Here is an 18165-nt window from a genome sequence, read left to right as displayed (position 1 = left end):
AATCTACCTGTCACTCGTCAGACATCACGCTTAGTGGGGGCTAAACGTGTAATAAATCGACTTGTCATTCGTCAGACACCACGCTTGATGGGGGTCAAGCGTGTAATAAATCTACCTGTCACTCGTCAGACATCACGCTTAGTGGGGGCTAAACGTGTAATAAATCGACTTGTCATTCGTCAGACACCACGCTTGATGGGGGTCAAGCGTGTAATAAATTTGCCTGTCATTTGTCAGACATCACGCTTAGTGGGGGCTGATTCGGCAGTTGAAGATAATGGCAAACTGATTCCAGAGTGCGAAGAACGATGCTACAACTATATGAGTGATATATTTATCGAAAAACATTGAAAAAATTAAAAATATTAATTACTAATAATAATAATAATAATAATAATAATAATAATTTATTTATAATTTTTTACCTCGTTTTTATCCTCTGTGCACTTTGTTTTTTGTTATTTTTACTTAATTTTATTTTATTTAAGTGCCACAATGTATTTTACATTTACATTTATAAACTATTACAGTCGTAACATATTTATTATACACGCGTGCACATTATATGTCAAAATGTCAAAAAAGTTACGCAAACTGACAGCTATACTACTTCAACAGTGTTGCTAACCCGTAGAAATTATTACGACGCCCTTAGAGATTTTCGTTGGTACCAACATTATCCCCTCTACTTTTCGGGAAACTGTCGTGTAACCCTGGGGGGCGGCGGTACTCATGATGAGTTTTTCCTACAATAAAAAAAAAAAAAAAAAAAGACCACGTTTAGAGGGAGGGCTAAGCGTGTAAGAAATCCTGTTGTCACTCGTTAGACAACTCTTCTGTCTTTACTTAATCGAATCGTTCATTTGAAGTACGCAGGTGACAAAAAAACAGATTTTCAAGTCATAGTATAAGTTTCAATTTTTATCGGATATTGATAATAATTAATTGGTCACTCAGGATATTTTACAAAATCACTTGGCCAAAAGTGTCGTCAGCTCTTCGACTAAATAATTAGTTTACTTCACTAAAAGTTCATTTCACTTCAATATTTATTATTCATTTATTTATTTATTTTTTATGTGGCTTGCAATGATGTATAGAACAGCGAGTGACAAATTTTTGCCGTAAGACTTTATGTACTGTCTCTGGTCAAATTTCACATTTGAGAATCTATTATAGATTCTCCGAACCCGAAAATAATTAAACATTTACTTTAACGTTTCTCGAGTGGACATTTGAAACGCATAAGTGCTACCTAAATATTTATATATTTTATCCTTACAAATTTTAAATTTTATATTTATTAATATTTATTTAATTATATTTGCAATTTATATATATATATATATATATATATATATATTCATCCTCGCTCGAAGCTTGCCGAGCGCCGGGCTGGCCGAGCGCGGCCGCGGCGGCCAGAATATCTCCTCCAGCAGAGAGAAGGATGAGAGGCGCAATGACGGCGATTTTCTTGGGACGCTTTTGCAGGCCGTACAGTAGCGCCACACATCCACTTTCAGGAATTCGTGTTGTCATAAATCACCAAAGACTGACAATGGCGACAATATCGTGTTGACACAAACCACCAAAGACCGACAATATCGAAAAATGGATGTATACATAGCACGGACATGAACCAAATTCTCATCGACAGCATCGAAAAGTGGATGTGACTCGTAGTTCCAATTTCTGAAAGTGGATGTGTGGCGCTACTGTACGGCCTGCAAAAGCGTCCCAAGAAAATCGCCGTCATTGCGCCTCTCATCCTTCTCTCTGCTGGTGGTCAATCGCAACTTGGTCAAACGGGACGCTCCCCACTATAGTTCAGAATTTATCTTCTTTCTCCCAATGTGGAGTAAAAAAGATAAACTCTGAACTAGTGCAGCCAGTGCGGTCCATGGTGGAAGGAAAACACCTTAGTGCTGGTCTACAACCTTGCCTTAAAGGATATTTAAGCTCTAAGCCGTAAGAAATTGACCAATCACAGTGGAATGTGAGGAGAATACTCGATTGTGATTGGTCAATTTCTTACGCTTTAGAGCTTGAATATCCTTTAAAGTAAAGTTGTAGACCAGCACTAATCGACCCTTTGGATTCGAAATTGAAAATCCATGACGTCAGAAACAGCTGGGCTAGGCCGGAGCGATAGCCAATCGTAGTACTTCTTTAAAATAAGCCGAATGCCAATTGGTTAAGCCATCGTTGACGTTATTCTTCATTCGCGCTCGTCATGCGAACGGTGTGAGCGGTATTTTAGGACGCTGTCCCAACTCCCAACAACCGGCACTGACCTGACCGGCAGTCGTACCATCATTCCGGCAGTCGCCATACTCGCCACGTTCGTGCTCGTTTTCACACTGCATGTGACCGCCGGGGCATGAACACGCGCGTCTCGTAATCGGCCCGAATCGTTTTTTTTTTTATTTTATTTTAATTGCCCGCGAGAGACTAAGCGCGATCGACAGCAGTTTTGTTATTTTCGTACAGCCTGTTGTGCTAGGCGACCGCGCGAAATAGTGCCGCGCCGCCATAACGAAAACGGCGAAGAATATCGTCTGGCGTCGACGAACCCGTGCTCGTCGGCCTCGTCGCCGAATACCGATCTAACCGGAGCTCCAAGCCCCACGATCCGTGCTATTTTTAATGTTTTGTACCAATTGTGGAAGTGAGGATGGACACTCGAAACGAGGTAAGACCCCATTGCCAACTCGGTAAGCGCGACGAGACGCGAAAGTGCACGCTTTTCGCGCGGCCGAGCGCGCCGTTGAGGTTAGGTCGCCGCGTCGCCCGGGTTGAATTCGGCGTGCGTTTCCCGTTAATACATCCGCGTTTTAACGCATCCCCCGCGTCGTTTCGCGAAGTAATCCACAGGCGGAGACTCGTCTCGCGCCCGGGCACAACTGGACTCCCAAAAATTTAGTTTCTTAAGCGCTCATCCCACGTGCGCCGCTTAACGACGCCTTCGTAAAATTCGTTTTCGAGAACGTTCAGTGTTCAGTTTAGAAGTAATCCGGAAGTTACCCCTTGACTCGCTGCGACAGCCAGCCGTTCGCAACTGTACAGCGCGGGATTAATGAAAAATCGTTTTATTTCAAGTATTACCTGACTTACAACCCGTTTCTAGGTCGCTACTTACATAAAATGGCTGCATAGTGCATTTGGAACAATTCGCTACGGTTTTACACTCTTGCTTGCGCTTTGTAACGCGCCGCGCTTCGTCGAGCGTGCTTTTAGCATATTGGGAAAAAAATAATAATAATTTTTTTTTTTAGCCAATCTATTCTGAGAGATATTTAGCGGGAAATTTTATATTATTACAAAATTATATTATTTGCCGAGCGTAAGCAGTGTAATCTTCGTAAATAAACTATCGTCGTTTGTTATTTGTTTATTGAAACGTGCTTTTATCGCCGACTGAAAAATGAGATTTTTCTTAGTATTGTTTGTTACGAGAAATATCAGCGTGAGCGTCGGTGAATTGATAACTTTGCTCGTCCCGGAGCAGGAAAGTTCAGATTTGAATCCTGACTGGAATATTTTTCGATGAATAAATTTCTTGCAGGTTTATAAGTATCTCGTGTGTATTTTTAATTCTCGTCGATCTTAATATCAAATTGTATGTCAACTTGACTAATTATGAGATTATATTTCTAGCTCTGAAAAATTAAAACTACGTTTCAATCATAAATATAATCAGTGGCCTGGATCTATAAGCATAAAAGCAAACTTAATAAGTTAAATAAAGGATGGGCTTTGGGAGTCAAACATGGTTAACAGCGTGTAAGTTAACGTTGTAATAATCTTTAATTACTAATATATTGTAAATTGAATGCTTGATGGACTCCACTTTGAGTCATCATCAGGGATGCGATAAGTTAAATCAATAATCCTTTGACGATGACTCAGAGAGCCGAAACGTTCGATTTATAATTATATACCTTATTAGTAATAAGATTAGCAAAGATTGTAATAACATTAACTTTTTTATGCATTGTTAACTGCGTTGACTCTCAAAGCCTACCTTTTACTTGTTAAGGTTTATTATCGAGAGTCCTCAGTTATTTGATCTCTTATAAAAGCAAAATTTGAAAAAAATTATTATTACGCATAAGATCCCGCTCGACGACTGAAAAAGTTTATGATTATTTATTCCATGTTAAACTCTCAATATATATATATTTTTAGTTAAACTCACATATTCTATTTTTATTAGTCACAGTATGGAGACATATTTCTTAAGTATAACAAAGAAAGATATTGAACGATAAAAATAAATGTTCAGTTTGTACATACAGTTGTCGAGACAAAAATATAATGAAAATTGAAAGATGATAATTTTGAACTTAACCCTCTTAAGTGCGTAGTATATGCAAATTGCTGTATGCAAAGCAACTTGTCGATGCTCCGTGTACTCTCTCATGAAATTCGAACCGAAAAAACGCACGTCTATAAAAAGCCCCTTCTCTCTCTGACTCTTCTATCCCCTCTCTCTCTCTTCTGAATGGGAAGGCCCAAACAGGTCGTATTTATTTAAGACGGTTCATACTCAGAATGCTACGAAAAATTCCGCATTTAAGGGTTAAGAAGAGACGAGACTTTTTAACGCGAGAAAAGATAGGTGCAAAAAATCGCTTGCCACAAATTACTACAAATGTTAACAAATTGACTTTTTAATTCGGGAACGGTTACCTCATTTTTTTTTTTTTTTTTTTTTTTTTTTTATATAAAAACGGTTACCCGGGGTGATTTTTATACACCAATTAAATAAGTCACTGTTATTAATTACATATTGCATATTTTTTATTGTTCCATTCTAATTTATTTAGTATATTTCAGAATATATATGTGTGTGTGTGTGTGTGTGTGTGTGTGTGTATTTACTCAATATTTTTTGAGAGAGAAAAAGAGAAACCAAAAAATATTTAAAAGAATCATATTAAAGTTATATGGCGTCATCTTTTCAACACTAAGGTGTAAAAATCACCCCAGGCGACTGTTCCCGAGTTAATAATAGTTTCTCCTGCATTTAGGATGAAATTGCGACGCGGAATATTGCAAAATTTGTTTATTAAGAAATATAAGCTGGTAAAGAGATTTTTTTGCTACGGTTTTGCGACTTATGAAATTTGAGATGTGGCACAAACAGCACTTTTTTTCTTAATAAATGCTAAATCACTTATTACTCGATTGAACCTATAAAACAGACAAAAGAAGTTTATTTATAAAATAGTTCCAAAAACTAATTATTTGAAAATTTTCAATCCTTTAACTTTTTTTTTTTTTTAGAGGAAATGTTTTTCTAACGATATTCATTTTTAGCTTATAGAGAATTTGATTACAAAAGTTGAAAGAAAAATAATTATCCTGATATCAATTATCGTTCTTGAGAAATTGTAGTAAATTTGCAGAAAAATTCGGTTTTAAGAAAAACACTTTTAAAATTTCAGTAGATTTTCAATATAATGAAATATGTTTATATCTGACTTAAAACAGTAATTCTAGATTGTGAACCGTACTGTCGGGTCCTTCAATATAATGGACAGTTATTTATTATCAGTAAAAACGTAAGAAAAGATACGGCCTTCTATGTTTTGTAAGAGATCGAACATTTAAAATGGTTATCAAATTACTGTTTCGATAACTGCGCTGAATTGCAAATTACATTTTTTAAAAAACATTGCAAGATGATATAAGTTACAATTTATTGCGAGGATAGTCGCAAGCATTGTAGGAAATCGCATTATACGATTACGCGTTATATATATATATATATATATATATATAGGTGTTTCTCTAAGTCCAGCTATTTCTAATAACACATTTATCATGCATATCTAATTTTTTTGTATTATATATATTTATATATCTTTCCTTTTTTAGATGAATCTGCAGTTTTTAGATTTACATGATTTAACTGACAATGATAAGCGTCAGATATTTACCATTCTTAAATCTGACGCCTTGAAATTACCATGGGACGCTAAAGATATAGAAGGTAACAACAATAATGTTAATTCTGTCGCGACAGAAGTACCCGAACTTCAGCAACAGCATTGGTACAATGGTGAATATCTTGTTTATTTCTATAAATTTTATTAGATAAATTTTGTCCTAGATAAATGACTAAGTATAATATATACTGGCCAATCGATAGTTTAGATAATATAATACATAAGTAACTATATTTTAACAAAAGTTCCCTAAAATGTAAAAATTGTCTCATTCTAGCCATGCCAGCGCCCACTTATCCGCAACAGATGATGACGCAAATGTGTAATGACTGGCAAGCACCAATGTATAATGTTTCCGCAAACGGCCACATGCCGTTTATGTCTGGGATGGCGTATGCCCATCCTGGATACAATCTCGGCGAGATTCAAGACATGAATTACGGTAGAGAAAATGGACGCCGCAACAGTCGAGGCAGAGGTATGAGGAGAGATAATTATAATCGAACACTTAATCCCGCCAACGAAATGCAGTCGGGATATATGGGGGATCAGGCGCAATATCACCCGCAGATACCGATCATGTACATTTATCCTGATCATTCCGTCTCCACGCAACAAGTAGCTACCGGACAGATCTATTACACCCAGCCAATGTACACATCGATCCCTCATCCGCATCCAAGTGCCCAATCAGTCTCATCCAATACGCATGCACAGCCGACTTATCCCCAACCGAATCATCAAGCGCCGCAGATGAACAGATGCGTGCGACAATCACAATCTGTGCCATCCCAACAATCGAATCAAGAACCTACAAAGCAACAACCGATCGTTAAATCACACGACAAAAATATACAAAGCACTTCTGATAAATCAGCACATCAAGTAAACGAGAATAACTCCTTGCAAAGTAATGTTGTTAGCACCGTTATTGTAAATACTCCTACATCAGAACCCTCTGTGAAAAACGAAAACACTGCCAATAATAAAAATGCGACTAGCAGTGAAAAGGTCGATGCGAAGCTCCAACCGAATATTGTATGGACTGTAAATGAGAATTGTAATGGCACGGAAAAAGTTGATTTGTCATATGTAAATACTACCAATGACGTCAAGGTGAACCAAAATAATGAGACGGACGAGAAGTTGAAAGATGAAACTGTACCCAGTGTCACAACGAATGTTGTAAAAACTCCACCTAAATCTATCTCTGTCAAGACAGACAAAAATGAAGCACAAGTTGAGGAAAATATTGCGTTAAAAGACGCCCAAGATAAGACTATTACTAAAACGCCAAACGGTCCCTCAGCCATGCCAAATGACTCTTTAACCACACCAAATACTCCACCGTCATCTATATCTGAAACGCCGTCTGTGACTACAGTCGTCAGATCCTATGCTAGTCTTTTTAGGAAAGATACCACGCCAGAGACACATACGCCGTGCAAACCCATAGCACATACAGAGGAACAGAATGAATCACCAAAAACGCCGGTCCAGAAGGAATCAACTAGTCCTGTTCGCACGCCAGAGAATCAAAACGATTCATCTGACGCACCACCTACAGAACCAACTCTGCAGAATGGCATATTACAGAATTGTTACGATGATCCTAATACGTACAGGATAGGTGGTAAGTACAAAAGGCGATTCAGTCCTTTAGAATGATAAATTATTGATCCAAATATACAAATATTGATACGAATTTTTTAATGAATATTACTTTTTTTTCCAGAATTTTTGTCAAGTTATCAAATGGATAAGCAAACAGTAAGCTTATTACCGAGGGGATTGACAAATCGCAGCAATTATTGTTATATCAATAGTATCCTACAAGCTTTATTAGCTTGTCCACCATTCTATAATCTTCTCACGGCTTTGCCACTTCCTAAAAACCGAGGCAGAAATTCTGCTACGCCCTTGATTGATAACATGTAAGTAATTATGATATTTAAATATTTATACTGATATAATGTTTTTTTTATAGATCTTATAAAAATTACGTTAATATGTAAAATTATTTTTTCTTACTAAAAGGATCAAGTTTGTTCGTGAATTTTCACCCTTGACGGAGGCTGCCCGTATGCCCAGGAAAGATAGAGTTCACAAACGAGGAGACGATACTGTCATGGACATATATAGCGGCATTGCATTTGAGCCAGCATACGTATATACAATGTTAAAGCATACCTCGGCTGCTGGTGGCTTTTCTGTGGAAGGACGGCAAGAAGATGCAGAGGAATTCTTGTCATGTTTTTTAAATGGAATCAATGACGAAATGTTGGAAGTACGGATATATATATTCTATTCATTATAAAAATATAAAACTCAGTATTCATTACTCGAAAAATTCATGATAATTATTTTGTTTTAGTTGATGAAATTGGTCAGCAACGATCAAAGTGCAGTCGGTAACACGAAAAATATTAGCAATGACCATGATGAAGAAGAGTGGCAGGTAAGATATTTAATAAAGAATACATCTAAAAAGTTGATTGTCGATATTTATTGCACAAAATACTTCAGATCTATTTATCGTAATACTTCAATCAAACTTTATTGAGAGCAACATTATTTGCTCCATTGTATTTTTTAAATTAGAATTACATTATAATTCATTCATTACATTTGTTTACATTTCCTTACGTTTATTTATTACATTATTTGTGTTCTATTTTAATACAGGTAATGGGACCAAAAAATAAAGGCGCTGTCACACGGTGTACAGAATTCGGGAAAACACCGATATCCGATATCTTCCGCGGACAGTTACGATCTAGGGTGTCAAGAGCAGGAGAACAGCCAACGGATAATGTACAGCCGTTTTTCACACTGCAACTTGATGTTCAAGTTAGTACTAAAACTTTTGAATGAATTGTTTTACAATAATGAGAAATTTTATAACATATTTAATATACAATATAATGCTGTTACAGAAAGCTGAATCTGTAAAACACGCTCTTGAGATTCTCGTCGGTAAGGATCAAGTAGAAGGAATGACCTGCAGTAAGACGAGACAACAGATAGAGGCTTGGAAACAAGTCACTTTAGAGGAACTGCCTGTCATCCTCATATTACACCTAAAATGGTTCGTGTACAAGTTCGATAAATATTCCAATGGCTGCTCCAAAATATTGAAGACCATGGAATTCCCCATCGACTTGAAAATTGATGGCAGTAAGTATAAGTATACTGAATATGGTTTCAAGTTTCAATCTTACCCTACTTTCTAATCTCAATGAATTAATGAGACAAGTATAACGTATAACGTGGAAATTTTTACTTGCAGAATTTTTATCACCGAACACCGCAAAGAAATTAGGTCCCAAACAAAAACAATACAAATTATTCGCGGTGACGTATCACGACGGGAAGGAAGCCACCAAGGGACATTACTTCACCGACGCCTTCCACGTGGGATATGGATCCTGGGTCAGGTATGACGACAGCACGGTGAAGAGTGTGCCAGAGAGTAACGTATTGAGGCCCACGTCACCTAGGGTACCTTACTTACTCTATTATCGAAGGTGTGACACGATTGGTAATAACCAATCAAATAGTGCGAAAGCACATTGAAAAAAAGTTGTATAAAAATTTATATAGAAAAAAAAGCTATGTTTCATTGAAATGGAACGGAAAAAAATTCTTTTTACAATTTCAAAGTTCTTGTTGATATTTATAATTAAATAGAAATCTAAATAGAGAGAGAGAGGAGAGAGAGAGAGAGAGAGAGAGAGAGAGAGAGAGAGAGAGAGAGAGAGAGAGCTTTTATATTATCTACAATATAGCGTGGAAAGTAGACATATATTAAGCCCGCTGTACTTCCATGAAATATTTCTATTAAGATTGTTATTACACGTTGTATACATAGTTCTCCCCTCAAAATCATGAAGTAAAATGTAGGTAATGTTAAGGCTCGTCGAGTGTTCCAATCTGGGTTCACGTTTTCTAGTGAATCTAAAAAGCGTTATACATATTAAAAGCTTTATACGTTGCAGTTTTTGAGATATTAGAGCGTCTTGTGTGTGTATATAATTCTTCTTTCTGAGTAAGATTATTGTAAATGTTACTGGTTTTCCAATTTCTTTAAGAAGACAAACAAAAGTGTGAAAAAGATTTTGAAGTTTGTGACAATGTGTGTATAAAGTATAGAAATAGACATTATACGTAGGTTATTTTTTTATATAATCCTCCTGTACAGTAGAAATCAATTCCAACTTGCCAGTCGGTCTTCAATGTTGTACTTTTTATATTTAAAAACATGTATGTTTAATATATATATGAATGTATATATGTTTCATATAAATATATATATACATATATGCTCATACATATATATATATATGTTTTCAAATCATGTAGGAACAGATCATACGCATGCATTCTACCTGACAAAATCTCCATAGATTTCTTTCTCATGAAACATTTAAATCATTTTAACAATTGAGAAGAACTGGCAAGATAAAGAACTGAAAGACTTATCAGGAAGATTGTTTGTACAATTATTGAACATTTTGTATTTAATCTTTCCTAGATATGCAATAATGTCACATAATTTTTAAAACTGAAGTGTTCAATAAGGTTTGTTTATCAATTGCGTTTAAATTGTGTTATGTGGTATTTTGTTACTTTATAGTCTGATTAACTGTTTGCTTCGTACGCAAATAAAATGCCATTTATTTGCGGCATAAGTTTTATTGTTAAATAACATTTCGAAAAATCAGAAATATACAGGTTTTAGTTTTCTTACATACACATCTATTATATCTATTATATCTAGTATGTATGTTTTTATAATATAGATAAGAAGTAAGAAATATCCTAAGTTTTCGATCTAATTGTAACTTACGCATTAAACATAATACCTCTCATTTATTTCCGGTTTTGTAAATAAATATTTGAAGTTTACAACAAAAAGTAAAACTGTACATATGTTAAAATTTAATTATGATTAAGAAATATACATGCATATATACATATATATATATATTTCAAATATGTATTGAGTTTCATTCCAATTTTCCCCCGCGTGTTTATTTGAAAGTTAACTTCTTACGATCTTATCTACTAACATATTATTGTATATATCGTTAGAGAAAATTATAGACTGTTAAATTTCAATACACATCGCTCATAGACTATTCACACATCCTTTAGTTAAAAAAAAGGACAGGTATTAATATTATATTATAATAACTTAATTGATTCTTTTTATCTGTACAGCTATCATTTTATAGAAGATTTATTAAATATTAGAAACTAATGGCTATAACTGATCCTTATTCTATCTTAATCTGCTCAATATAAAGCAGAATTTAGTGCAATCCCTATTAAAGTTTTATAAAATTGTTATTGCAAGATCAAAATAATTTTATATCGTATAAACAGTACCACCGACGGGATATTGTTGAAGACCGACAGGTCCTGAACAGAAACTTGTCGGTGACAAAACTAACTGATATAAAAAAGACTGTCAATAGAGCGTAATTAAGAAATATGAATGCTACGGCGGAATGCTAAAAATGTGGTAGACAAACTTTGCCTGCAAAGAGTTCAGAGATTACTGTGATCCATAGAGCTAGGACAAACAAGATGTAAGCGATCCCAACTTGGTGCGAGTTAGGCAACTGATACGGTTGCCCACCAATCTCGTCAATGTGGAATCCCATTGGAAATATGACAGCCGCGTGACAAAATAGCACCACTGCAATTAATTACATTGATTAATGTACAACGTAATAATAGTAATGACATGTAAGTTTTGCGCATTAGCGTTGGTCATTCAAATTTGTTTCAAATGTAACATCAACAATGTTAGAAAGTGACATTTTATAATATAGTTGTCTTGTAATTTTGTATTACATAAATACTACATTGCTTCATACATGTATTACTTGCATTTTTTAATGCTAAATATCGTATATTCTTGTGATACATACTGGCGCCGAATCCTACCCAGCGAGCGAAGGGAATGACGGTACGGTCCCAGTGTGAAATTACCAGTAATATTATGGTCGCCGTTATCAGAATGCAGCCAATAAATATGCAGACCAGTGCCATCATCCATTCCGACTCCAGCTGCGATTTGAAACAAACCTGCGGTCTGTTGTATAGGGTCATGCATGACCACATGAGACCCAGTCTCGTGTCGCCTATTAGAGAGGAGAAAAAATAGAGAGAGACGTAGGATTAAAACAAGTGTCTTCGAGCGCTCGAACGGTTTTTCGCAATTCGCAACTTTTTCAAAAATCGATTCAAATTAACTTAGGCTGCGGTCCACTTGGCGCTACAAATGCTTTGGAGCGTTCTTCTTCTCCTTCTTCCTTCATTGAAAGAAAAGAGAAGAGGAATGCTTCGAAGCATTTGTAGCGTCAAGTGGACCGCAGCTTTAATCTTCATCTCGCCGGCGTAAAGAAAAATAACGTGCAAGGCCACGGCAAGTGAAGGAAGTAAGGGGAAAAAAAAACAGATTGCAATTACCGCCGATGTCGGTAATGATCCAGTCCGGCATGGCGATGCTGATTATGGCGGAGATGTCCGCGAGCAGGAACAGTATCCCCGAGATAATAGTCAGCTTGTCCATTTTCCGCGCTCAGGATAGTCGACAGTGGAGATTGAGGTGACGGAGATTTGGCACGTCGTTCGGAGCAAAGCTATCTACCACCACCATATTTACGCGTCGTGACACTACGCTCAGTCAATTTGTCCGTGCGACGCGGGTATCCTCCGGTGATCCCGGAATCGTCGTCCGCGGACGCACGAGTGCCATCCCTCACTGACAGTGAAACACGCATAAATCAGAATTAAACAAGTCAACAATCGGAGTCGGAGCATCCAGCGTGCTCCCTCTTCGAGAGAGACGATTGCGCTGGAGCCGCTGGAGGCAGGGACGGGTGACGTTCAATCGATTAGTCAAAGTCGAGAACTCGATTCCTCGTATCGTTTGAAGATCGATTGTGTTTTCGAATTTAATTTCCGTACACACCAATGTTCTCGAGCTCTTTGCGACGTTGAATTTACACATGATATATATATATAATATATATATTATATTTTATTCCACGTATTATATATAACTGTCTGTAAAATTGGCACATTCTACACATTTCAAAAAATACTAAGAGTTCTAATAATAATTTCCACAATTCTACAGTTTCTGATAAACTTTAAAAAAAGTTCCGCATTCCTTATATTAAAAATAAAAATTGAAAAAATGTGTTAAATTTGCGAATCTAGCACGATAAAAGACACATTCCTTCTCTCTAAAGAAATGCGGAACTCTTTAAGGTTTAGAACTATGGAAAGTGCTGTTAGAACTCTTAGTATTGTTTTGAAATTCTGAATAAAGATGGAAATGTGTGTATTGAACCATGTTGTTTAAAAAGTTACAAAAAAATAGTACCGAGAAAACCAATTACATAACTGTCGCATATCTATCACAGAATTGCGAACGAAAGTTTCGAAGCGCGATAAAACTGATAAATTTAACGCAATATTCATAGGAAAGCAAAGGTGCTCTGTATTTGTGATCGGTAGGAATGCATAAGTATGATGAATTAAAGGATTATTTTGGAAACTTTTAAGATATATATATATATATATATATATATATATTATATATATATAATTGATTATATATAAATCTCTTGTGTGCTATTTACAAAGTAGGTATAATACAGAAAGATTCCATATGGAAACAACATAAATATAAACCCAAATACCTAATAGGGGAAACACTATCACAGTTAAAACGTGCTAGAATACATAGAATAATTCCGGCGTTTAAACTTTTTGCGGTTCGGCTCGGTTTGGATACTGCCAGTTTGTTCGGTACCTGCAACACACGTTTATCGTTAATCATCACAAAATTACTACGTTTACGCGAGCTTTACTTCTGTAGTAACTTACGATAATTTACTCCGCGTAAACGAGTGATACATCGTGTTACTACAGAAGTAACGCTCACGTAAACGTAATAAATGTCTCGTTAACAGTTCATTATTCTACTCAGCGTTTAATTAAATTACTCGCTATTTTGTAATAACGCTACTTACTGTCCTCCATCGAAGTAGAGTCTGTAAACGTGGTCGAGTTATTAAGAGTTCCATCCAAGGTGCTTTGACTCGTGTTCCCGTTATTCGAATCATCGCCATTGCTCTTAGGGGACAAGTTCGTTGCAAGAGACAAGTTCGTCGTAGGGGACAAGATCGTCGGCGAGCTGTCGATAAAATACTTATTTGACGAATTTTCCTCGAAGGTGGAGTTAAACACGCTTTCTTCCTCAAACGATATCTCCATGGAGTCCGACACATTTCTGACATATTCCGATATACTTTCGATGGATGTCTCCACCCACTTTTCGTCCGATATACTGTTATCTTTCGAAGTGTTCGTGATAATCTGCAGTAGGGTGGAAGGATCGTCGATGCCCAACATCTCACAGAATCGAGTAGTCTGATCGTTTATCAGCAATCGCGGCCGCTCGATCCGAGTATTCGTGTCACACGGATCGTACGGTTTAACCGTTCGGGTGAAATTGAAAGGAATCTGTAAATTGGAACCGAATTTCTCGTACACAGTCTGTTTCTCCTTCGCCGTAGGTGTGTACGTCCATCTGCCGGCGCCGTATTGACCGGGCATGTAATGGATACTGCTCTTGACGCTCAACAGGTGATTCGTCAAGTAGAGTATCGTTAACCATTCTAGATCGTAGTTCAATTGTATCGGACCGTCTTCCTGCGAACGCACCTCCAGCACCTGAAGGAATTTCCGTTTCGGCAGGCATTTATCCAGCGCTAAAAACTTCGTCACTCGTGCACCTCCCTTCTCGGGAATGAGCGCCGCGAACTTGCAATGCAAATGCGCGGAAAACGAGTAGGACGGATACAAATGTTCTAACAGTTCCATACACGGAGGACTGCCAAGCGTATTACTTTTTATGTCATCCCTAAAACGCCAAATTGTAACGTAACGGTTTAATATCGAATCTTAATATACCGTTAAAATATCATTTTAACGTAATAGACTTTTGCATTAAACGTTGCGTTAAGTCTAGTCATCGACAACTTACTTAAAAAATGGTTTTTGCTTCAGCAACGTGTCTACATCTCCATATTTTGTTACCCCTGCCGGCCAGTCATGTGATAAAAATATATCAATTTTACCGGAAAGCTAAAAAAAAAAACTATATTTCTCAACTGTCTAAAACATTTACTATTTTATCTGAAATTGTATTATCAATTGTAAAAATATGGAAACATTCCATCAATTTATATGTATGGTAGTCAATAATACCTGTTTTAATCTGAACACTTCTAGATTCCTAATATGATAGACACTTCGTATAGTACTATCAGTATAGGGAGGCTTCTCATAACGTCCCTGCATCCAATGCTGACTCTTGTATATGCCCGAAAGTCCTGCAATTCTGATTCCAGCCACCTGCACCACACCTGCGTATCCAAGATAATAGATGTTAGGTGCGACCCATCCTCCATATGGAAGTTCCTGCAGATAATTCGACGCTTCGTGATTGCCTCCGATGAAGATAGTTAACACAGGAGCTTCTTTTTCGCCAGAATAATATCTACAACATATCAATCGGTATTAAAAATATATTGCTCTCTTATTAAATGAATAACACATCTATTCAAACAGCCAAATTATAAATCTACCGCAAAAATATATTTTGTAAAGCGTCTGTTACAAACTTTATTAGCAGAATGCCAAGAAAAATACAACACTCTGCTAACAGGTACAGAGATTGACTACAGATACCAAGTAGAGAGAGAATCTGCCATTTTGTAACCATTTAAATAATACATTTCATTGAATAATGGCTGATTCTGCTGAATTTCTATTGGCAATATTATTTTAGCAAATTCTGAATATGAATTTAATGCAGACGCAGTTTATACCCATCTGAAGGAATATTTTTGTTCAAAATTGCTGACAAATTGCTAGCCATCGTCTATACTATCAACTTACTTACTGGGTAAATGCTATATGCAACGTAAGAGCTATATATTCAACATTTTTAACAACTTTTTTTGCCGAGACAACAGTACTCACTTGTAAAATGTACGCATATCCTTGTACTTATCCGATACTGCCATACATTTTAGGTCACTTAAGTTTCTGGTAGCTTGAAAATCGCCGCAGCAAATAAGCAGATCTACCTTCCTCCCATCGACCTTCTCGATTTCCTGAATAGTCTCATAAATAACGTCCAATTCGCCATGAGCGCAACCCTCTACGGCGATCCTCATTTTCGAAACTCAATCGTAAGATCAAGATCCACGATCTTGCAATTAATATCATGTACTCCTCGAATGTAGCTTGATAGTGAAAATCACCTGTAACGCCTGTAAAATCTCGTTATATGTATGTACACATTGGTATATAATATTTAACCTCCCGCAAAAATACATTCGCAGTGAATCGCAAACAATCCTACGACCAACGACCAATACAACATAGATTGGAAACAGTAGCGACGCTATCGCATCATCGCATCTCGCACAGCGTTACGGTCTGTTCTTTTTCGCTGCACTTCTGAACTATACTACGTTTACGCGAGCTTTACTTCTACTTCTGTAGTAACTTACGATAATTTCTTCGCGTAAACGGAATTTTGTAGTAAAGGCCATTGCACGTAACAAAGTTTTAAGTCATAATCGTAAGGCCGTAAGAAAATAGACCAATCACAGTCGATTATTCTTATAATAATAATTCTTATAATAATAATAATTAATCTTATAATAATAATTTTTATAATAATCGACTGTGATTGGTCTATTTTCTTACGGCTTTACGATTATGACTAAAAACTTGTTACGTGCAATGGTCTTTAAGGCCGTTAAGGCTATTCTACAATTGCGTAAGCGTGGTCGTAAGTGGTTGTAAGAGTGTTGTACGGCGTGGTTGTAGAGCGGTACTGCGGTTGTAAAGCGTGTTGTGGAAGATGGTTGAACTTCATCTTTCACGACTACGCCAGATGTGAACGTAAGAACCAACCAATCAGAGTGCTGTTACGCGTCATCACGCCGCGCGCTGCCATAATTGTTTTTGTCGAAACAGTAAATACACGTGATCCCGAACCGAAGACCGCTATAAAGATCTCAAGAGTCAAGTTATAACATTCTTTCTCGGCATCCGAAAATATTCTTTTTTTCTATTGTAATGTTTTTGGTACGTGTTCATCATGGAATACGAGGAAAGTGCTCAGTACGAGGAAGATGAAACTTTTTTAAACTTATTATCGTGTAGAGAATTGATTGGGCTGGTGAGAAGCAACGAATTATTATGGAAAAAACGATGCATTTCACACAAAGATCAACAAATGAAAAGTTTGTGCTGGACGAGTATCGGAAGTGCCTTGACCTCTGTACTTTCCACTGCACTCTGATTGGTTGCTGTAATCAAGTTTACAACGTATCGTTACTTTATTGTAGACTGAACCGTTGTACAACATTCACGACTACTGCTACTCCTACTCCTACAACCTTACGCTTACGCAATTGTAGAATAGCCTTTAAAAAATAGACCAATCACACTCGATTATTCTTCGAGCTCAAGGAGAATAATCGACTGTGATTGGTCTATTTTCTTATGACTTTACGATTATGACTAAAACTTTGTTACGTGCAATGGCCTTTAGGTACTTATCTAATACTTGTTCTCACGAAAGAACCACCTTAATGGTCGGCAGGAGACCCAGGCAAACTTCAGGTACATACACTCAGGTGCATTTTATGCACTAAGTGCAGGTTAAACTGCACTTTATTCCGTATTTTATTTATTATAAATTTTGCCGGCGTCAATTGTGGTCATGCGACCTTCTTGCCGTTGAAAATGAGCATCGAGCGTCAGCATGAAAAGGCACCTTTACTCGTACTGTCATGCCTGACCTAATGGAGGATTCACACTGCGTCCGATGTTCGACGTACGACGATCCGACATCCAATAACAGAATTTATTATTAAGGCCGGTTTTCACACGCAATGATTGGTGGCGCCAACTGACTGGCATTCATTGGCGCCAGAACCAACTGGCAAACTCACAAGTGTTTACACAGTGATTGGCGTATAATATGGAAAATATTTAACATTTATTAAACACACAGTAAATGACAACAACCATATAACCTCAAATTTTGAGGTTATATGCTTTGGCCAATAACCGCCAGTAAACGCCACATTACTAGCGTCAG

At 36.8% G+C, this 18165-nt stretch overlaps 2 protein-coding genes across 2 annotated transcripts; one reads left to right on the top strand and one right to left on the bottom strand.

Moving 5' to 3' along the window:
- Window positions 1-2331: 2331 nt before the first annotated feature.
- On the top strand, window positions 2332-9704 carry Usp10 (ubiquitin specific protease 10). The gene is made up of 9 exons (XM_077407716.1): window positions 2332-2692; window positions 5884-6067; window positions 6232-7587; window positions 7690-7888; window positions 7992-8241; window positions 8329-8412; window positions 8640-8804; window positions 8891-9131; window positions 9244-9704. Exons 1-9 carry the CDS (start codon window positions 2675-2677, stop codon window positions 9528-9530), a joined length of 2784 nt encoding a protein of 927 aa, XP_077263842.1. The 5' UTR covers window positions 2332-2674; the 3' UTR covers window positions 9531-9704.
- A 1174-nt stretch (window positions 9705-10878) lies between these two features.
- On the bottom strand, window positions 10879-16432 carry LOC143898314 (uncharacterized). The gene is made up of 8 exons (XM_077407690.1): window positions 16026-16432; window positions 15249-15540; window positions 15025-15125; window positions 14009-14901; window positions 12616-12729; window positions 12435-12545; window positions 11894-12106; window positions 10879-11658 (listed from the first exon to the last, which is right to left on the bottom strand). Exons 1-8 carry the CDS (start codon window positions 16220-16222, stop codon window positions 11471-11473), a joined length of 2109 nt encoding a protein of 702 aa, XP_077263816.1. The 5' UTR covers window positions 16223-16432; the 3' UTR covers window positions 10879-11470.
- Window positions 16433-18165: the final 1733 nt, after the last annotated feature.

Source organism: Temnothorax americanus, unplaced genomic scaffold (genome assembly GCF_048541705.1).
Source record: "Temnothorax americanus isolate GAGA-0224 unplaced genomic scaffold, ASM4854170v1 Scaffold23, whole genome shotgun sequence".
Lineage (NCBI taxonomy): Eukaryota > Metazoa > Arthropoda > Insecta > Hymenoptera > Formicidae > Temnothorax > Temnothorax americanus.
The sequence above is the reverse complement of the archived record's forward strand: the minus strand, read 5'-3'. Positions and strand labels throughout refer to the sequence as shown.

Coding starts and splice junctions, on each gene's coding strand:
- Usp10 (XM_077407716.1), top strand. Junction 7,588..7,689: donor TAATACGTACAGGATAGGTG/GTAAGTACAAAA, acceptor TTTTTTTTCCAG/AATTTTTGTCAAGTTATCAA. Junction 8,413..8,639: donor ATGATGAAGAAGAGTGGCAG/GTAAGATATTTA, acceptor ATTTTAATACAG/GTAATGGGACCAAAAAATAA.
- LOC143898314 (XM_077407690.1), bottom strand. CDS start 16,222: ATGAGGATCGCCGTAGAGGGTTGCGCTCATGGCGAATTGGACGTTATT. Junction 15,541..16,025: donor GATATGCGTACATTTTACAA/GTGAGTACTGTT, acceptor GATATGTTGTAG/ATATTATTCTGGCGAAAAAG. Junction 15,126..15,248: donor AAGTGTTCAGATTAAAACAG/GTATTATTGACT, acceptor TTTTTTTTTTAG/CTTTCCGGTAAAATTGATAT.